This window comes from Narcine bancroftii, unplaced genomic scaffold (genome assembly GCF_036971445.1).
Source record: "Narcine bancroftii isolate sNarBan1 unplaced genomic scaffold, sNarBan1.hap1 Scaffold_151, whole genome shotgun sequence".
Classification (NCBI taxonomy): domain Eukaryota; kingdom Metazoa; phylum Chordata; class Chondrichthyes; order Torpediniformes; family Narcinidae; genus Narcine; species Narcine bancroftii.
Window position 1 is genome coordinate 4,330,066 of NW_027211886.1, and position 22,116 is coordinate 4,352,181.

Here is a 22,116-nt window from a genome sequence, read left to right on the forward strand (position 1 = left end):
TGCAGACAAGTATGAGGACATGCATTTTGGAAAAGCAAACCAAGGTAGGACATACGCAGTAAATGATACGGCACTGAGGAGTGTGGAGGAGCAAAGAGATCTGGGAATATAGATACGTTGTTCCCTGAAGGTGGTGTCACAGGTGGACAGGATTATAAAGAAAACTTTTAGTATTGAGTATAGGAGTTGGGATGTTATGTTGAAGTTGTTTAAGACATTGGTGAAGCCAAATTTGGAATATTTTGTGCATTTCTGGTTGCTGAACTACAGGAAGGATATCAATAAGATTGAAAGAGTGGAGAGGAGATTTACTAGGATGTTGCCAGGTCTACAGGAGTTGAGTTAAAGGGAAAGATTAAACAGGTTAGGACTTTATTCTTTGGAGCGAAGAAAAATGAGGGGAGATGTGATAGAGGTTTACATGGTGATGAGAAGCATAGACAGAGTGGATGCGAGTAGGCTCTTTCCACTTAGACTGGGGGAGATAAATATGAGGGGTCATAGCTTTATGCCCACCTCCTCCCTATAACTCCACCACCTGGAATTCCCCAATAAAGGTGATTACGCCCGAGTCCCTCCATCAGTATGAATCCTGGAATTGTGCCAGCAACAGGTACTAAAAACCTGTCATCTAGTAACTCCAGTCTTTTGGTGTTATTGATAGTGCATCAATTTTATTACCATAAAGTTTTTTACTGCAATGGATAAGTTGCTGTGGCTGGACAAGCTAGACATTGATCCACAGTTACACGAAGCCCCAGACCGATTCAAGCTCTGGCTCCTCTGCACACCTCTGCTCACTTCAGGGGTTACGACGACAAGAAGCTATGCCTTCTACGATCACAGGTAGGCCACTGTGCCTACACAATAATCAGGGGCCACACAACTTGTTCTTGCAATGGAGGGAGTGCAGAGGCGATTCACCAGGCTGATGCCTGGAATGGCAGGAATGACTTGTGAGGAAAGATTGCGCAAATTGGGATTGTTCTCCCTGGAGTTTAGAAGATTGAGAGGGGATCTCATAGAGACCTATAAAATTCTGGCAGGACTGGACAGAATGGATGCAGATGGGATGTTTCCAATGATGGGAAAATCCAGAACCCGGGGCCATGGTTTGAGGATAATAGGCAAACCATTTAGGACCGAGATGAGGAGGAATTTCTTGACCCAGAGGGTGGTGAATCTATGGAATTCATTGCCACAGAGGGCAGTAGAGGCAGGTTCATTAAATATATTTAAGAGGGAATTAGATATATTTCTTCAGTATAAGGGTATTAAAGGTTACGGAGAGAAGGCGGGGACGGGGTACTGAACTTTAAGATCAGCCATGATCTCGTTGAATGACGGAGCAGGCTCGAAGGGTCGAATGACCTACTCCTGCTCCTATCTTCTATGTTTCTATGTTTCTATGTAACTTATGAGGAGGCCATGAACAAGCTCCAAAACCAGTACAGGCCCAGGACAAATGCGGTCTATGCCAGACATCTACTGGCCACTCGCAAGCAACAACCTGGTGAGCTCCTCAAGGAATACTTTTGGGTCCTGTGCGAACTTGTGTGGCTACAGGACGCTACTGCTGAGGTTTACACAAATTAGCTCATTTAGGATGGATCTGATTAGACTATACCCACAGCAGCTGCTGGAACTGGATGAACTGGCGTTCCACAGAGCCTTCGAGGTTTCCAAAACGTTGGATTATAGCTCTCCAGAACAGACTCGTTTTCCTCCGACAACGTGACCGGCTCATGTGGAATGCGAGCACCACCATCTTGGGACGCGGGGTCGCAGGCCACCTCCACACGGGGGCACCCCAACTCCATTGCCACCACCGCAGCTGCTGAGCACCCAAAGTGCCATTTCTGCAGCCAAATGAAGCATCCTCAGAAGTGCTGCCCAACCAAGGAAGCAGTGTGGGCTCAGGATGCGGGAAGAAGGGTTACTATGCCAAAATCTATAATCCAGACCCTCCCCTCTCCCTAGCAGCACTGTGTATTTGCCAATCTCCTGTTTGCCAATCTCCCCCCATCACTACCAAGAGCAGGCGATACTGAACTGGGGACACGGCATTCATTAGGTCAGGGATGCAACAGCTTCTGGCTGAGGGGTTCATTGAACTGAGAAAATTTCCTCCAAGTGGCCAAGGCATTCAACCTCTTTGATAATAAAAACAAATGTGTTCTGCACATCCTCGGATGTGTCGTGGAACACGACGTCCTGACCCCAACTACATGAACCCCCTGATGGAGCTCCCACTCCCTCACAGTCAAATGGCCCTGAAGAGGTACCTAGGCTTCTTGTTATACTATGCCCAGTGGGTCGCCAATCACGCTGTCAAGGTTCGGCCCCTGGTGTAGCCCACCTCCTTCCCCCTGTCAGGGGAAGCTCGGGCAGCCTTCACCCACATCAAAGGCGACATCGCCAAGACCACGATGCATGCATTCCAGTTGGAGAGCAATGCCTCTGACTTTGCCCTAGCCGCCACCCTTAACCAAGTGGGCAGACCCATGGCATTTTTCTCCTGCACCCTCCATAGCCCTGAACTCCAGCATTCCTCTATTGAGAAAGAGGCCCAGGCAATCACTGAGGCAGTGTAACACTAGAGGCACTATCTGGCTGGCAAATAATTTACCCTGTTGAATGACCAACATGCAGTCATTTTATGTTTAATAATTAAGCAACAGAAATCAAATCAAAAATGATTAAGATTCTGAGGTGGAGAATAGAACACTCTACCTATAACTATGACATCTTTTACCAGCCTGGGAAGCTTAACGAACCTTCAGATGCCCTATCCCATCCACCACTTTGCAGTTTGATTGACTCCAAGCACTCCATGATAACCTCTGTCAACCCGGAGTCACCAGCCGTTTTTCACTTCATCAAAGCTACATACCATCCCTATTCCAATGATGAAGTCAGGGCGCTGACCAGAAACGGCCAGATCTGCACTGAGTGCAAGCCACGCTCCTACAAGCCCGACAAGTCACACATACCCCTTTGAATGCCTGAGCATGAATTTCAAGGGTCCCCTGCCCTCCTTCAACTGAAACCTGTACTTACTCAACATCGGTGATGAATACTCCCGATTACCCTTTGCCATCCCCTTCCTGGACATGACCAGCATCTTTACCCTATTCGGGTACCAGAGCTACATCCACAGTGATGGGGGGTCCTCCTTCATGAGCAATGAGCTGCATCAGTACCTTTTGCCGCGAGGCATAGCCACCGAGGGAAAAGCAATATTTGGAAGGCAGACCTCCTAGCCTTGAAATCAAGAGGCCTACTGGCCTCCCATTATCAGGAGGTCCTCCCTGAGGTGGTCCATATGATTAGATCCCTCCTGTGTACAGCCACTAACAACACACCACATGAACAAATGTTTTCCTTCCCCAGGAAGTCCACATTGGGGATGATGTTAGCAACCTGGTTGACGTCATCAAGACCAGTCCTGCTCTGGAGGCATATGAGTGGCAATAAGACCAACCCCATAAGAAAGTCCACCTACTCCACACCAAACCCCAATGATAAAAGTGACCTGCTAAGTGGACGAGTGGACTTAGCGTAATGAGTAAGTAGCCACTGAAGCCTTTTATTACCCATGTGTGCTCACACTTGCAAACACGAGAACCAGATCGATTTCTTTTGTCAGAAAAATACACTAGTGCTTTAGTTTTGATAGATACTTGCAGATTTCTGTAGAGAATGGAGTACTGATTGATAACCCACGACATCTGCACATTTTCCAGTACCAACACTGATGGAAATGAAAGGGATTGGAGAAGAAATTGGAAATGTTTCAGTTCCAGTAATGGGAATTATGAAATAGCAACTGAGGTAGACAAGAAGCCAGATAACATTAGAGTAGCTACTTTGTTATCTCTCATGGGGAAAGAGTGCTACAGAGTTTACACTCCGCTAGATGCAACAAGTGAAGAACAAAGGAAAGTGCAGAAATACTCAAGAAATTGAAGGAACATTTTGAACCTGCTACGATTGGCATATTTGAGTGGTACACATTTAACACTCGTGATCAGCATAAAAATGAATCCATTGATCAAAGTGTGACAGTGTTGAGAAAACTAGCTGAGTCATGCGAGTTTGGAATGCCAAACGAAGATTTAATGAGGGATAGGATTGTGCTAGGCACCAAAGATCCAGCTGTGAGAGCCCGTTTGTTGAGGGAGGATAAACGTACACTGCAGAAAGCAATCGGCACGTGCAGGAGTCATAAAAGAGAAACTTAAGAGCAGTGAGCAAGGCAGAGATAGTTCATGCAGTGAATAATTATGGAAAACAGAAGAAGATCACAAAGTTCAGTGGGAGGCAGCAGAGCAAAGCCAGCTCATTGCAGAAAGGAGACAAAAGACCGAGGCCGGAATGTAAATACTGTGGTGGACATCATCAGAAAGAGAGAGAAGCCTGCACAGCATGGGGTTCACAGTATGCAAAATGACAAAAGAACAATCCTTTTGCCAGAAATTGTCTGTCTAAGTCAGGGGTGTCAAACTCAAATTCACAGAGGGCCAAAATTAAAAACTTGGACTAAGTCGTGGGCCAAACTAAATATTTATTGAAAATTTTCAACAACATCTGCATGTTTTCTCTTCTTTCAACATATGTAATGTTAAACTTTTTCTTATTAAAATAAATGTTTAATAATAGTTTTGGTTAAACTCTTTCCAGAAGAAGCATTAACAAATGAGAAATAAAATATAAAATAAAGTTTGCTGTAAAACCAGACTTCTTTTCATCTCCTCCACCTTCTGGAGCTTTTGCTTCTCGTTCAGATCCTTATACCTGTCCTGGTGTTTCGTTTCATAGTGACGTCGTATGTTATATTCTTTAACTACAGGCACGCTGGCTCCACATACAAGACAAACAGGTTTGTCTTTTAAAATGATGAACATATAGTCTGCCTCCCACCTGTCTTGAAAGGTCCTGTTTTCTGTCTTTTGTTTGGCCATTTTTCGTAAGGGGTTTATTACACGTGAGTTGGGCGACAGGTCGCAGATGCTAATGAAAGTAAAGAGAGGAGGTGGGGGCGATTAGCGGGCTGACGGGCCGGCGCCAACGCATTTGCAAAGCATTCTGGGATTTGTAGTATTAGCTGTGCATGCGCTATACTGGCGTGGCAGCCAGCGGGCCAGCTCTAATACATATTTAATATGATCTTGCGGGCCAAATATAATTATATCACAGGCCAAATTTGGCCCGTGGGCCTGAGTTTGACATGTGTGGTCTAAGAAGTCACAAGTAGTGAAGTTTATGGAGACAGTAGAGAAAGCCAACAATGACAGTGATGAATCGTTATACACAGTAGATGCTCGTGAACAGTGTAAACACACAAGGCCAGAAGTGGATTGTCCAAGCAGATGAGACAGCAGACAAGTCTCACTATCAACCAATAAAGTGTCAGATAGACACTGGAACCACTTGCAGTGTCATGAATTTTGCAAGCATGCATGAAGTGATGAAAAATGGAGATCTCAGCTTGCAAACATCCAAGGTCAACCTGAGGCCATTTGGTCAAGAGCTTATACAACCTGGAGGGCAACTGGATTTGTATGTACATTGCAATGGCACACAATGCAAGGTAAGATTTCAAGTGGTGGATGCTGGTCACCTTATTTTGTTATCCACACAAGTAAGTGAGAGTATTCGACTAGTCACATGCAATGTACCGCAGCAGGTCAATGTAATAGAGGTGCAGAAAAATCTGGCCACTAGAGATTAAATCCTAAGAGATGTCAAGGATGTATTCACCAGACTGGAGGACTCACTGGCAAATAACATTTGGAGGTTGACGTGAGTTTCAAGACAGTTCAGCACCTACCTCGAAGAGTGCCAGCAGCTCCCAAGACCAGCCTCAAAGAGAACATCAAAGAGCTAGAGGTTAAGGGAGTGATGCAGAAGGTCACTACTCCTACTGAATGGATCAATAGTATGGTTGCTGTGAGGAAACCTGGAAAGCTTAGGGTATGCCTAGACCCTAAAGACTGCAATCAGGCACTCAAATCTTACTACCCAATGCCAATTATAGAAGAAATCCAACCCCAGCTCACTGAAGTGAAAGTGTTCACGATCCTTAAAGCTAAGGATGGAAACCAGCCAATAAAGTTGGATGAGAGCAGGAGTTACTTGATGACTTTTTGGACACCATTTAGATGCTACAGATGGTTGCACATGCCATTTGGTCCATTGGTCCTGAGGTGTATCAACGGAGACAGCATGAAGTAGTCCAAGACCTGTCAGGTGTTGAGGCTATAGTTCATGATCTCGTAGTGTATGGATGTGGAGATACTGGATGAAGCCATTGCTGATCATGACAAGAACTTCATCAGACTGGTAGAGGGAGCACATCAGGTGAATCTGAAGCTGAACACGATACAGCTCAGGAAGGCTGAAGTGAAGAACATTGACCATGTACTTACTACTGAAGGACCTTGTACAGATCCTGAGAAGGTCCAAGCTGTACTAGAGATTGAATGACCTTCAGATATCAAGGCATTCAGCACTTCGTAAGCTTTGTGAACTATCTTGTGAAGTATTGCCCAACCTGTCATCAGAATGTGAACCACTGATAAAGCTGAGGGAGAAGGAAATGAAGTGGTTTTGGGGCACAGAACAAGAGTCAGCCTACAATCGCATCAAGCACCTGATCACCACTGCACCAATGCGGAAGTACTATGATGTACATGATGAAGTGACGCTATACTATGATGCCTGAAAAGTAGGCCTCGGAGCAACTCTTATTCAATGCTTTCAACCAGTCACATTTGCATCAAGGGCATTAACAGAGAAAGAGAGAAACTATGCCCAGACAGAAATGTCTGGCAATCATTTTTGCATGTGAACACTTCAAGCAGAACTTGTTTGGCAAAGAGAAGATCACTGTGGAAACAGAGCACAAACCGCTGCAAACCATCTTCAGGAAACCTCCACTGGCACCACCCAAATGCCTGCAAAGGATGTTGCTAAAGTTACAGAATTACAACCTGAATGTGAAATACAAACAAGGAAAGCTCATGTACATCACAGACATATTATCAAGGTCAGCTCACTGAAGAAAAGCAAAAGATAGCACAGATTATGAAATCTTCACCATGAGTCAGCAGAGCAAAACAATGAGAAAAATTGAGGAAATAAACCCAGCTTTGTTGCTCAAGCTGACTTCAGCAAATGAAAGAAATGACTGAAAGAGATGAAACACTACAAGTACTTAAAGATGTGGTGATGAGAGGTTGGCCAGAGACAGTCAACAACACACCAGTCACCATATGTGAGTGTTGGGTGCACAGGGATGAGATTATAACCCATGATGGCATACTCGACAATGATACAAGAGCCATAGTTAATAAGCAGGTGAGAAGAGAAATGGTGCAACGTATCCATGCAAGCCACCAAGGAATCAAGCCAAGTTGAGGAAGGCTAGAGATGTCACATTCTGGCCCAACGTGAGATAAGAGATAACATCAGGCAGTGCAATGCTTGCAACAAGTTTCAAGCCCAGCAACCAAAGGAACCCCTCCAGACTCATGCAATCCCAGACAGACTGTGGATGAAAGTAGGGACAGACCTATTCATACTGGATGGAAAAGACCATTTGATCACAGTTGATTACGACTCAGACTTCTGGGAAGTAGATGAGATGGAGTCAATTACAAGTGCAGATGAGATTATGTGCCTCAATTCACATTTCAGGTTCTTTGGTATCCTGGATGAATTAATGAATGATAACGGATCACAGTTCACCAGTGATGAGTTTCAGTGCTTCATGGATGAGTGGGAAATACAACACACTTCATCCCCTCATCATCCGCATTCCAACAGCAAGGCAGAGCCAACTGTGAAGAATACCAAAACAATCATGAAGAAATGTGTTGTCAGGAACAGATGTGCCCACAGCGATCCTCGAATGGAGAAATACTCCTACAGAAGGAATGCACAGCAGTCCAGTACAGGGATTAATGTCACACTGAACACGGACAACATTATCAACAGTAAAACAACTCTTGAAGCCAAAAGTTATGAACAGAATGTATGGGAAGAAAGGAGAGAAAAATAAAAAGACAAAATCACAGTATGACAGGTCAACAAATAAACTACAAGAACTGAAAGTGGGAGAAGCTGTCAGAATGCAGGTCTTAAAAGCTCATGATAAAGGACATCCTGAGTGGCAACTTGGGCTGTGTATGATAAAAGTGTTGCCTCGGTCATATTTGGCAAAAGTCAACTATATCACTGAAATCGAAAGCACATCAGATCGACATATGAAGCAACGCCAAAGGACCTAGACCAGTGATTCTCCACTCACATACCACTTCAAGTAATTCCTATGCCATTGGTGCTCTGAGATTAGTAAGGGATTTCTTAAGGTGGTATGTGGGTGGGAAGGGAAGGTTGAAAATCACCCAATTGTTACTGAAATATTTTGCTTGAGAAAAATTGTCATTGGCCCATTTCCTTTGGAGTTATGAAACCATGCACATAACAAGTCAATTAAGTATGTTGAAAACAGTGGTTTTCAAACTTTTTTCCTTCCACCCACATGCCACCATAAGCAATCCCACAAATCACTGATGGCATAGGGATTACTTAAAATGGTATGTGAGTGGAAAGACAAAGGTTGAGAACCACTGGCCTCGACAGAGTAGACAGCCACATTGATGGAGATGTGCATACACAGGCAACTCCAACAACATCAGGTGCAACATCAGCCACTCCAGCAACAGTGCCTACAACTGCTGCCACACAGAGTCAATATACACATTGTCGTCGCAAATCAGCATGTGATCAGCACCAACAACATGTTCAATAGCAACAACCACCACAGGATGCAGCAAGGGACCTGCGAGCATTAACATCACCACAACCAGTTACAACATGCACGAGAACCATCAAACCACCAACGCGATACAAGGATTTTGCAAAATACTGAGAATAGACATTTTCAACAGAATTCACTGTAAGACATTGAACTCATAAAAGAACAATAATAAACAGTGAAATTATTTGTTTTTTTCATGGACTCTGGAGATTTAAAGACTGTTAAGAAAATAATGATAATTCAGTACAACTCCGATATCCGAAATGGTCAGGACCAAGCCTATTTCGAATAAATGGTTTTTTCAGAGAACTGGTCATTTTTTTAAAAATAGCCTAAAAGTAACAGCAAATCACTCGTAACAGTGTTTAAACAAAAACAAACAACAAGGAAGGCTTTTTAAGCATTAAAATTATGTTTAATTCTCACCAAAAAAAATGTTAGTCACTGCCAATCGCCCCGACACATCCCCACCGAGGCCCCGCTTGTGCCGGGAACCTGAGGGTCCCACCCCTGCCTGGGAGCCTGAGGTCCGCCGCTGCCGGCGCCGGGAGCCTGACGTCCCCAGTCAGTTCGGTTCCAAAAAATATTTGGATAAATGAGGATTCCTGATTTATTTCAGATAACTGAGGACTTTGGAGAATCCGATTTCAGATAATTGGACATGTACTGTACATGTTTATGTTCATACCTCAATGTATAACTGGAAAAGATGCAAGCCAATTAGAAAAAATTGAGGGGGGGGCTGTATGGGATTAGGCTTTTTTGCACAGTGGCTTAACATGCATACACTATAATGAGATTCAGCATACAATGTTGACCTCAGGGGTCACGACATGATAATAAAGGCTCGTTGTGGTTTCACCACAAAAATACATAATGGTCAGCACAGATTAGAAGGGCTGAAAGGCCTGTTTTCTGTACTATAACATTCTATGGTTCTATGTCTAATTGCTCCCAAATTAAAATGATGCTTGTTTATGTTGCACAACTGCTGCTACAACCATATGTATCTTACTCAAAATCTAACTGGCTGTAATTTCTGGTAAGGACAATAAGACTATCTGTATTCATTGTTAGAACTGAGGAGGTGTGTCAGGAACTCAAGGAATGCCCACAAATCTGTTCGTGCAGAACTCCATAACCTGCTGTTGTGATACTCTGGCAAACCTTACCAACAGATTCACCATTTAAATGAATGCTATAGTGCAAACATTGTACTGTGACAGATTATATTATATTTTATATTGAATATAGATACGCTTTAAAGGAGATAAAATGTTACAGTTTTTTTAGTGTAGGTCACATACAAACACTTCAAAACAGATCTCATTTAAAATGCCAGAACTCTGCTCAAGACAGATAGTCCAGGCTCTGGGTGCCTTTGGAAAAACTTTGAAGGATGCCTATAAGGACTTCACAAATAGGTGGTAATTGGACATGCTGTGGGGTAATGGATTATTGTTTTGGAAAGCAACAGATGAATGAACTCAGATGATTAGGTCCAGAGGCGTAGTCTGTCTGAGTACAGTTGGGGGAGGGAGAGAGGGAGGGAGGAGAGAGAGAGAGAGAGAGAGAGAGAGAGAGAGAGAGAGAGAGAGAGAGAGAGAGAGAGAGAGAGAGAGAGAGAGAGAGCGAGAGGAAAAAAGAAAGAGAGAGAGAGTGAGAGAGAGAGAGAGAGAGAATTCAGTTCTACAGTTAAGCAGCAGCAGCTGGGACTGGAACAGGACAAGCTGACAAGCTTGTGGAAAACCTCATTTTGAAGACAGGTTGTGAGTTCTTAGTTCAGCCTGGTCAATGCCCTTGTTGTCCATACAAGAGGAGAGGACTGGCTGCATAATGTTTCACTTGAAATAAGGGAAACAAAAAGGAACTCTGTGGTGACCTGAAAGAAAGAGGTTATCATCTGGAAAACCCTGATGGGCAAAGTTTCTTCGGCAAGATACTGATGTGGCTGATCTGAAGAAATCAGTTGTGGGTGTCCAACAAGCAACAAATCTCTCTCTCTGAAAACTGACAAGAACCTTCCTGAATGGTAATCATTTACCTTTCAAGCACCAAAGCCTGGTGAAATGCATAAATGTTAATTTTGTGCACAGTATAAGAATTGCCTGCAACCAGTGAATGTGGAGGAGTGAGAAGAGAGATTGGACTGTGAATTAAATAATTTTTCTGAACTTACACACTCATTACATACACTACCCAATACTTACAATACAATTATCCAAAAATTCATTAGAATGATTTGTCTGGTCAATTCAGTTAACAAACAAGAATCCTCTGTGCTAAATAAGTTTCCTGACCTCTGAATGGCTTAGAATAGAAGGATGCTCACAACTCAGCATGATTTTTGCTGACTGGCCTGTTTCCATGCTGTATCACTATGATTCCATGAGTTGGGTAGGGCTGGTACTATTAGGTATTCACCCCTTTGATGTTCCCATTTATTATGCAAATAATAAGGCATAACCATAAAATGAAAACCCATTCAACTCACAACAGTGGCTGATCCAGTCACACAATCAGTTGTATCCCATGGTGCACTCAGTCCCTAAGGTAGATTAACACTCAGATGTGTCTGATGTGTTAAAAAAGGAAATATACCCATGCAAACCATAAACTACTTCATATCAAACAGTACCAATTACAAATATGGAATTATCCAGCTAGTTACAAATATATTTGCACAGTTAAACATTTAATCAAGCATAAACTCACTCAGTCGCTTTGTCTTCACTACAATAAAACAGCCTTTGGAGTTTACATTTCTAAAGTATCTATTCCAAGTGATAGTCATTTCAATAAATAACTTCCTAGATGCATCTCTGGATTCATAACCTGGTCTGTATTTGTTACTTTAATGTAATTGTCTCCACAATTATTCATAACAACAAATACAGTACACCCCCAATTATCTGAAATGGTTGGGACCAGACCTATGTCAGATAAACTTTTTTCTTCGGGGAATTGGTCATTTTTTAAAAACAGCCCAGTCGGAACAGCAAATCACTTGCATCAAAGTTTAAACTAGAAAAACAATAAAGGAAGACTTTTTAAGCATTAAAATAATGTTTAAATTTTCACCAAAAGAATGCAGGCCACCACCGATTACTGAGACAAACCCAACGCGGCCGCCGATCATGGAGACCACGCAACCTCCACTGCCAATCACCGACATAGAAACATAGAAAATAGGTGTAGGAGTAGGCCATTTGGCCCTTCAAGCCTACACCGCCATTCATTTTGATCATGGCTGATCATCCACTCAATACCCTGTTCCAGCTCTCTCTCCATACCCCCTGATCCCCCTAGACACAAGTACTAAATCTAACTCTCTCTTAAATATAGCTATGGAACTGGCCTCAATCACTTCCTGTGGCAGAGAATTCCATAAATTCACCACCCTCTGAGTGAAAAAATTCTTCCTCATCTCAGTCCTATAGAACTTCCCCTTTATCCTTAAACTGTGACCCCTGGTTCTAGACTTGCTCAACATTGGGAACAATCTTTCTGCATCTAGCCTGTCAAATCCCTTAAGAATTTTGAACATTTCTATTAAATCTCCTCTTAATCGTCTAAACACCAGCGAGTACAAGCCCAGTCATTCTAGCCTTTCTTCATATGCAAGACCCGCCATCCCTGGTATCAATCTGGTAAACCTTTTCTGCACTCTCTCCATGGCAATGATGTCCTTCCTCAGATAAGGAGACCAAAACTGAACATAATACTCCAGGTGAGGTCTCACCAAGGCCCTATACAACTGCATCAATACCTCTCTGCTCCTGAACTCGAATCCTCTTGATATCAACGCCACATACCATTTGCCTTTTTTACTGCTTGTTGCACCTGCCTGCCCACATTTAATGACTGATGCATAGCGACACCCAGGTCTCTTTGCATCTCCCCTTTTCCTAATTGGATACCATTAAGATAGTACTCAGCCCTCCCATTCTTTCCTCCAACTTATCCACACTTATCCACATTATATTGCATCTGCCATGCATTTGCCCACTCATCCAACCTGTCCAAGTCACTCTGCACACTCTTAACAGCCTCCACACAGCTTACAATCCCACCCAGCTTCGTGTCATCTGCAAACTTGGAGATCCTGTTTTCTATTTCCTCATCTAAATCATTAATATATATCGTAAATATATCATAATTAACTGGGCTCCTAGCACTGAGCCTTGTGGTACCCCACTAGACATAAACCCACTGCTACTGCTGATCCCTGGGGAGGCATCCTGGGCCGGTAAAACACTCACTGGTGAGTTGGCAGGCTCCTATACTCCCAGTTACTGGACTCCCGATGCTGGAGTCCCGATTCTGAATCCTTCCCTAGGTCTTCTGCATGCACACCCCAGGGAAGTAGGCTGAGGGGAGGATTCAGAGTTGGCATTCAGTGTACCAAGAAGGGAAAGGGATAGGGAGGGAGGGGAGGCAGTGGAGGGAATGCCACTGAGCCCAATGTCCCGCTCTTACCCGGGAGCCTGAGGTCCCGTTCCTGCATGGGAGGCCGCTCACCTTGATGACGCTGGGACAAGGGATTCTTCTGACTGCTTGTGGCTGGGAAACAGTGGCGCACAGTTTGAGAGGGAGAGTTAGAGAGAAAAGTCAATCGGGGTAGGTAAAGAAGAAATGGAAAGAGAGAGGGGAGGGAGTTACCTGAAACGAAGACAATCGTCATTCTAATTTCATGTTGGGTCCATATTTTTTCAACCCGTGAGGTCAGTTCGGCTCTAAAAAAATTTGGATTATTGAGGATTTCTGATTTGCTACCAATATCCTCATTTATTTGAATTTTTTAAAAAATTCAGATAAATGAAGATTTCAGAGAATCTGATTTTGGATAATCGGAGTTATACTGTACATTATTATATGTTTTATATTAACATTCAATTTAACACAGAATGTAATATATTTATCAAATACCTAGCACTAATAAACTTGAAATATTACTGTATACCATGAACTCAACCCCAACTATATTTATCTTGGTTGCTGTTAATCCTCTTCATTTTAACACTGTCAGCATCTTGACTCTACTCTGATTTCCTTTTTCCTCCCCTGTTCGCTGGTCTCATCATCCACCTGAAGAACACACAGAACTGCTTTTGATGCAAGTCATCCTGAACTGGAAGGGACAGCCAGAACATTTGGGGCATTAAATACTGACATAGATTTATTTTGATATGAACAAGAAAAGAGGCAGCAATTCCTTTCAGAGGAGAGGGATGAACTATTAATTTTTCAGGATCAATCACAATTTGTTGATTTTTTTTTTAAACTATCAGCTTGGAGTCAACTAGAGTTTAAAAAAAAGAGTAATTTAAAAAGGCAATTCCATCAAGCATCTTTTCAGTTCCTGCAATGGAAGATACATTAAAAATGAATTGCTTGGAAAAGTAAGACGGCTTACCTTCATAAACTGTTCCATTGCCTTGGAGGCCAAGGAATTTGATCTAAAAAGTGTGTTTGGATCAGCTGCATTAAAAAAAAAGAAAGGTTAATGGCTGAATAATGCTTGTCGGTAAACCTAAACACCGAACTCTACAACGAGCAACATGCTGAGTTTTGCATTCCTGAAATGAAGTGAACATTTCATTGGAATATTTGGTCTGTAGAACCCAAGGATTGGGTATGGATGGAATAATAAACAATACAAAGAGGTCCAGCAATTCCCAATAAGAAAACACCTTCGTATTCAGCACCGAATATTGCCAAACAGCTCTCAAACCGAGTAGAATGAGGTTGGGATGGCATTGAAGTTTGCATTTAAAGAGCAATGTCAAGTCAAGTTTATGATCATCTTTTTGCACAAGTGCAATCCATTGAAACAGCGTCCTCAGTGCAAAACATGCAGACATACAACCAGACATAAAGACAAATAATATGTGTAGAACAAATTATACATATATAGATAAATAAATAAATATTAGAGTCTCAGATGGTTAGTGTGAGCAGTTCATTTGGTCGTACAGTATTCTCACTGTCCATGGGAAGAAGATGTGTCTCAGCCTGGTGGTGCTGGCTCTGATATTCCTGTATCTCTTCCCCAATGGAAAAAGAGATACTAGGAGATGCTATGTGCTGAATGGAAGGGGTCCACAATGATTTTGCATGTCCTCTTCAGACAACGATCCTGGTAGATCATGTCATGGTGGGGGGAGAGACCCCACTGCCTTTCTTATGGTCTTGTGGATTGCCCTCTGATCCATTTCTCTACAGTTACCGTAACATATTGTTTTGTTTATGCAGTCGGCCAGGACACTTTTAATGGCACTCCTGTAGAAGGTTGACATGATTGTGGCCGATAGCCTTGCTCACTTCAGTCTTCTCAGGAAGTGCAGTCACTTTTGCGCCTGCGTGACAAGTGAGAAGTTGAGTGTCCATGATAGGTCACTAGTTAAGTGAACTCTAAGGAACTTGGTGCTCTCCACAACAGAATTGTTGATGTGCAGTGAAGGGAGTGGGTGGGGGGGGGGGGGGTTTGTTCCTGATCCTTCTGAAGTCCATTATCATCTCCATCATGCCCACTTTGAGTCTTAGACTTAAGCCTGACAACTACTGATCATCTAAGCCAAACATTCTCAATGGGGGATGTATAGTGAGGGTTTAGTGTAGGTCACAAACATTTCACAAAACAGATCTCATTTAAAATGCCAGAGCTTTGCTCAAGCCAGATGGTCCAGGCTCCGGGTACCTTTGCAAAAACGTTGAAGAATGCCTATAGAGACTTCACAGGTAGGTGTTAATTGGACATGCTGTGGAGTAATGGATTATTGTTTTGAAAGTAACAGATGAATTGACTCAGAAGATCGGGTCTGGTGCTGCAGTCAACCTGGTTGCATTTTGCTGTTCTAAGAAGGTCATGTGATTTTGCAAACAGAGAGAGGGAGGAGACCAAACAGGCTTTCTCTAAGAGAGAGAGAGAGAGAATTGGTTTCTGCAGTCATGGCAAGCTGGCAGCTTGTTGAAACCCCAGTTTGAAGACGGGTTGTGAGTTCTTAGTTCAGCCTGTTGAAAACCCTTGTGGTCCATACAAGAGAAAATGACTGGCTAGAATGAAATAAGAGAGAGTAAAAAAAGGAACTCTGTGGTGACCTGCAGAAGAAGAGGTTATCATTTTGAAAACCCTGATTGGGCAAGTTTCTTTGGCAAGACACAGAAGTGGCTGATCAGAAAGAATCAGTTTGTGTGTGCCCAATGAGCAACGAATCTCTCTCCGAAACCAACAAGAATTTACCTGAGCAGTAACCATTTAAGCACCAGAGCTTGGTGAAAAATCATAAATGTTAAATTCTGTGCATGGTATAAGAATTGCCTGATACTGGTGAGATTGGAGGAGTGAGAAATGAGATTGGACTATGAATCAAAGAACATTTCTGAACATATAAACATTACATACACATGTGCTTAGAATTAGAAGTTAACAGTAATAAGTTAAAATTTGATCGTGTTTTTATGTTTAAAGAAAATTAAAAATGACTTTTGTTTAAATAACCATTTGTCTTGGTGAATTTTTATTGCTTCTGGGTTTTGGGGTTCTCTGGGCCCGTAAAATTAGAATATATATACACACACACACACACACACACACACACACACACACACACACACACATATATATATATATATATGTATATATATGTGTATAAAACGCCCTTTATATAGTAAATATGAAGATACATAACCAACACTTTAGGCTTGATACCTTGATAAAGGGCTCAAGCTCGAAAAAGTTGGATAAGGATCTTTATCTTTGCTACATAGAAGTTTGACCTGCTGAGCTTTCACTAAACCCTCAAGAGTCGCCAGTGGGAAAAGAGGCAATCAACATATGCAGGATTTGCTGTGTTATTACTTTTGCTGTGGTTTAGTAAAATGTGAAGAAAATGATGATGTCTCATACAGATATGATCTCCTCAGTCATGGGGAATGAAATACATTCTGCATTTATTTACAAAGCTTAAATCAACAGGAGAAAATCAGAAGTTCCACCAACATGTGGTAACTTAGCTTGCAGCAGATTTAATTCCATGTCATGACGTGTCTGAATCAGATATTATTCACCAAAATACACCCACACACACTTTTGCAACCAATTAATTACAATAGAAGGCCTATTGTGCAGGCAAATATATCAGTAATTTGCATCAAGCAGAGCCCCAGCCTCTTCAAAGAAGATGGATGAGCAATTAATGGCATTTTAGGGTCAGGGTAGGAGAGCAATAACAAAATAAAAAGGCCCAAACATCAATATTGTCCTCCATTGGCAATATTGCTAGCTCATCCAATAGATTTCCTTTGTAACATACCTGAGACAGCCATAGAGTTCTCCCCAATAAAAACAGTTGCTTCAGCCTAACTATGGCAGCATGGTAGCATAGGATTAACACAATGCTGTTACAGTGCCAGTGATTAGGGTTCAAATCTGACGCTATCTGGGAGAAGTTTGCATGTTCTCTCCAGATCTGCATGGGTTTTCTCCAGGTGCTCCCATTTTCTCCCACCCTCCAAAAGGGACCAGGGTTGTAGGGCAATTGAGTGTAATTGGGTGGCATGTGCTCGTGGGGCAAAAGGTCCTGTTATCGTGCTGTATTAATAAATTTGTCCATTGCAGTCCAAGCTTAATTTGCCTGCATTCAGAATACATGCTTCTAAACATTCCCAGCCCAAGTACCTTTCCAAAAAGCTTTTGAATATTACAAATATTCTGCCTCTACCACTTCCTCAGGGCTTGTTCCATGAACGCCACTATCTGTGCGAAGATGTCCCTCAGGTCACTTTAAAACTTTCCATTTCATCTTAAATCTAATTTTAGATTCCCCTTCTCTGAAAAAGACTAATTACTTACCTTCTCCATGCTTTTCTTGATTTCATGAAACTCTGTAAAAAGGTTTGAAGATGCTCTGATTGAAGTAAAAAAAACCCACAGAAATGCAACATCCATGGAGGTAAAGATATACATAATGTTTGGGACAAAGACCCTTTTTTCTCATATTTGCCCCTGTTCTCCACAGTTTTAAATTTGTAATCAAACAATTCACATGTGATTAAAGTGCACATTCTAGATATCATTCAAGCTTATTTTGGTTTGACCATGTAGAAATTATACATAGTTCCCCCATTTCAGGACACCATAATGTTTGGGACATTGGACTTCACAGGTGTTTGTAAGTACTCGGGTATGTTTAGTTGCTTCATTGGTGCAGATATAAGAGAGCTAGGCTTGCTTCGAAGCTTTTTATCACCTTTGGCGGGGGGGCGGGGGGGGGGGTTGTAGTTACCATTTTTCAACATGAGGACCAGAGTTGTGCCAATGAAAGTCAAAGAAGCCAATATGAGGTTGAAAAACAAGAATAAATCAATAAGAGACATCACCCAAACCTTAGGATGACCAAAATCAACTGTTTGGAACATCATTAAGAAGATAGAGCATACTGATGAGCTCAGTGATCACAAAGGGACTGAAGAAAAATCCCCAAACAACTGTCTGACGGATCAGAAACACTGTTCAGGAAGAAAAAAAAAACTTCATGAACAGAAATACAGAGGCAAACCATAAGATGCAAACCACTAGTTACTCTCAGAAACAGGATGGCCAGATTACAGTTTGCCAAGAAATATTTAAAAGAGCCTGCAGAATTCTGGAAAAAGGTGTTGTGGATCCATGAGATCAAGATTTACCTGTATCAGTGCGATGGCAGGAACAAAGTGTGGTGGTGTAAAGGAACCGCCCAAGATCCAAAACACACCACCTCATCTGTGAAACATGGTGGGGAGGTGGTTATAGTCTGGGCATGTATGGCTGCCACAGGTACTGGCGCTCTTGTCCTGTAGGAACTATTTTTGCTATCTAGGGATAGTTCCCTGGATGAAATTAAAAACTGATGGGAACAAGATTTCCAACAAATATTTTCTGAGACCATGTAGGATTCACCTTCTCTCTGTGCTAGAGTCACTATTGCAATTTAAAGTACATTGTGCCCATTATTCCAAAACTCGATTGGCTAAATTAAATAATAACTTAGCTTCTAAATATGATAAACGTAAAACTGAAGATGGTTCATTGTATATGTTTTGGTTATGTCCTTCTCTTCTCAATTATTGGGAAGGCTTATTTCGTACACTATCTTTAGTTTTTAATATTAATTTGGCCCCATCTCCTTTTATTGCCTTGTTTTGAATATGTGGGCCCAATAATCCTGATATTGAATTCTTCACCATCCTATGTAGTAGATTTTGCCTCCCTGATCACCAGAAGGGCTGTACTACTGAAATGGAAAGATGCTGTCCATCCCACTCACTCTCAATGTCTGTCTAATATGATGGCTCGTTTGTCTTTAGAAAAAAATTAGATGCTCCACTACTGTAATGAATGTAAACTTTATTTCTTAATGGGGCTCTTTTTATAATTCTTTCCCATATTTGTAAGCTAACTAATTTTTGATTTTTGACTTCATTGTTTATTTTTCTTTTCATTACCAAACAGTGGAATATATATTTTGCTAACAGCCTCTGAAGGTAGGGGCTCTTTTTGCACTTTAAAAAAAATGTAACATAGGTTTTGTCATTACTGTCACTAGTATTATATGTTTGATTATTGTTCTATTCATGTTTATTTACTTGTGTCGCATCGGCTGATTGAAATGAATAAAAATATTGGAAAAGGTACTGGTGCACGTATCTTCATTGATGATGTAACTGCTGATGGCAGTAGCAAAATGAATTCTTTTTATTAAACTTTATTTATAAGATATAAAATACAAATAAAAAATAAAACTAACACCCTCCTACCCTTCCCACCCTCCCCACGCCAAATTATCCCTACAAAAAGAGAAAAAAACATATATCAGTTAATTATCCATTGCTGTGGAGTGTGCCAAACCCCTAACAACTTGAGAAAGAAGACATGTAAGATGTATCCAAGCCCATACATTTCAATTATGGAGTCCACATTTTAACAGAAAAATAATTATTATTTTGCAAATTATAATAAATATTATTATTATAATAAATACAAGATCTCAATTCATTATGCCATCTATGTACATTCAATTCAATATCATTCTTCCATGTAATTGGAATACATTTCCTAGCTACACCCAATGCCAGACGAATAAATGCAATTTGAAATTTGTCCAATCTTAAGCACGTTGTTAATGTTGTAGTATCACTCACTAAAAAAAAGTAATGGATCAAGTGTTAATTCAAAATTGAATAAATCTTCCAAAAACTTCAAAATTCTTTCCCAAAAGGGTTTAACTTTTTCACAAGTCCATACTGAATGTAGAAAAGTACCGATCTGTGTTCCACAACAAAAACACAAATCTGAAGAACTAAAACCATATCTTTTTAACTTCTCAGGAGTTAAATACAACTGATGCAAAACATTATAATTGACAAAATTATATCTCACTTCAATTAATTTAGTTACACTATTTTCACACATAGTCATCCATTCTTCTTGAGATAATAAAATATATAAATCCTTGTCCCACTTATTCTTCATTTTATATAAATCTGGTTTAACCATCTTCTCTTGTAAAAAAAAGCATACATTTAAGAAATAAACCCTTTTTTTCCACCATCAAAAATTAACATTTCAAATTTAGTTTGCCTAGGCAATATCAAATCACGTTCAAAATTATCCATTAATAAAGCATGCACTTGATAATATGCAAATAAACAATTTGGCAATATTCCAAATTTTTTTTCAAGTCTAGTAACAGAAAGAAACATACCTGTCTCAAAGCAATCCTCCACCAATTTAATACCATTCAAATCCCAAGTTTTCAAATAATAATTATTCACTGAAAAAGGAATTGTTTTATTCCGATATAATGGAGTCTAAGCTGAAATTTTACCTTTAGTTCCTATAATTTGATCTCTTTTATACCAAGTCTCCATCAAATGTCTCAATACCGGTAATTTATAATTTTGTAAAAGATAGGATTCCATTTATATATAAATTGATGCAAATTAGATTCAGAAATCTGTGCTCATTCAACTTTAGCCCATATCGGAGGTTGATCAATATCAAACATCCCATTAATAAATTTTAATTGAGCAGCTTCATAATAATTCTGAAAATGTGGTAATTGGAGTCCTCCTAATGCATATTTCCATGTTAATTTTTGTTATGATACTCTAGATAATTTACTTTTCCATAAAAATAACCGCACTGATGCATATAATTATTTAAAAAAAACTTTTGGAATTGAACAAGGAATAGATTGGAAAAGATATTAAATACGTGGAATGTTACGTAGATTTTGTCATGACTGTCACTAGTATATGTTTGATTATTGTTCTATTCATGTTTATTTACTTATGTCACATTGGCTGATTGAAATTAATAAAAATGTTGGAAAAGGTACTGGAGCACGTATCTTCTCTTTCTCTTTGGCTTGGCTTCGCGGACGAAGATTTATGGAGGGGTAATGTCCACGTCAGCTGCAGGCTCATTTGTGGCTGACAAGTCCGATGCGGGACTGGCAGACTCGGTTGCAAGGGAAAATTGGTTGGTTGGGGTTGGGTGTTGGGTTTTTCTTCCTTTGTCTTTGTCAGTGAGGTGGGCTCTGCGGTCTTCTTCAAAGGAGGTTGCTGACGGCGATCTGAGGAGCCAAGATGCACGGTTTGAGGCGACATCAGCCCACTGGCGGTGGTCAATGTGGTAGGCACCAAGAGCTTTCTTTAGGCAGTCCTTGTACCTCTTCTTTGGTGCACCTCTGTCTCGGTGGCCAGTGGAGAGCTCGCCATAGAACACGATCTTGGGAAGGCAATGATCCTCCATTCTGGAAACGTGACCTACCCAGCGCAGTTGGATCTTCAGCAGCATGGATTCGATGCTGTCGGCCTCTGCCATCTCGAGTACTTCGATGTTGGAGATGAAGTCGCCCCAATGAATGTTGAGGATGGAGAGGAGACAACGCTGGTGGAAGCGTTCTATGAGCCTTAGGTGATGCCGGTAGAGGACCCATGATTCGGAGCCGAACAGGTGTGTGGGTATGACAACGGCTCTGTATACGCTAATCTTTGTGAGGTTTTTCAGTTGGGTGTTGTTCCAGACTCTTTTGTGTAGTCTTCCAAAGGCGCTATTTGCCTTGGCGAGTCTGTTATCTATCTCGTTGTCAATCCTTGCATCCGATGAAATGGTGCAGCCGAGATAGGTAAACTGGTTGACCGTTTTGAGTTTTGTGTGCCCGATGGAGATGTGGAGGGGCTGGTAGTCATGGTGGGGAGCTGGCTGATGGAGGACCTCAGTTTTCTTCAGGCTGACTTCCAGG

General features: G+C 41.4%; 1 protein-coding gene across 2 annotated transcripts in view; it reads right to left on the minus strand.

The window, feature by feature from the left end:
* Nucleotides 1-22,116, minus strand: part of LOC138750451 (rasGAP-activating-like protein 1) — a 313,399-nt gene that overhangs the window by 96,051 nt on the left and 195,232 nt on the right. For both annotated transcript variants that reach the window (XM_069912509.1, XM_069912508.1), the window contains exon 12: nt 14,244-14,308. In XM_069912509.1, coding sequence (XP_069768610.1) covers nt 14,244-14,308 — 65 coding nt within the window. The remainder of the gene's footprint in view (nt 1-14,243; nt 14,309-22,116) is intronic.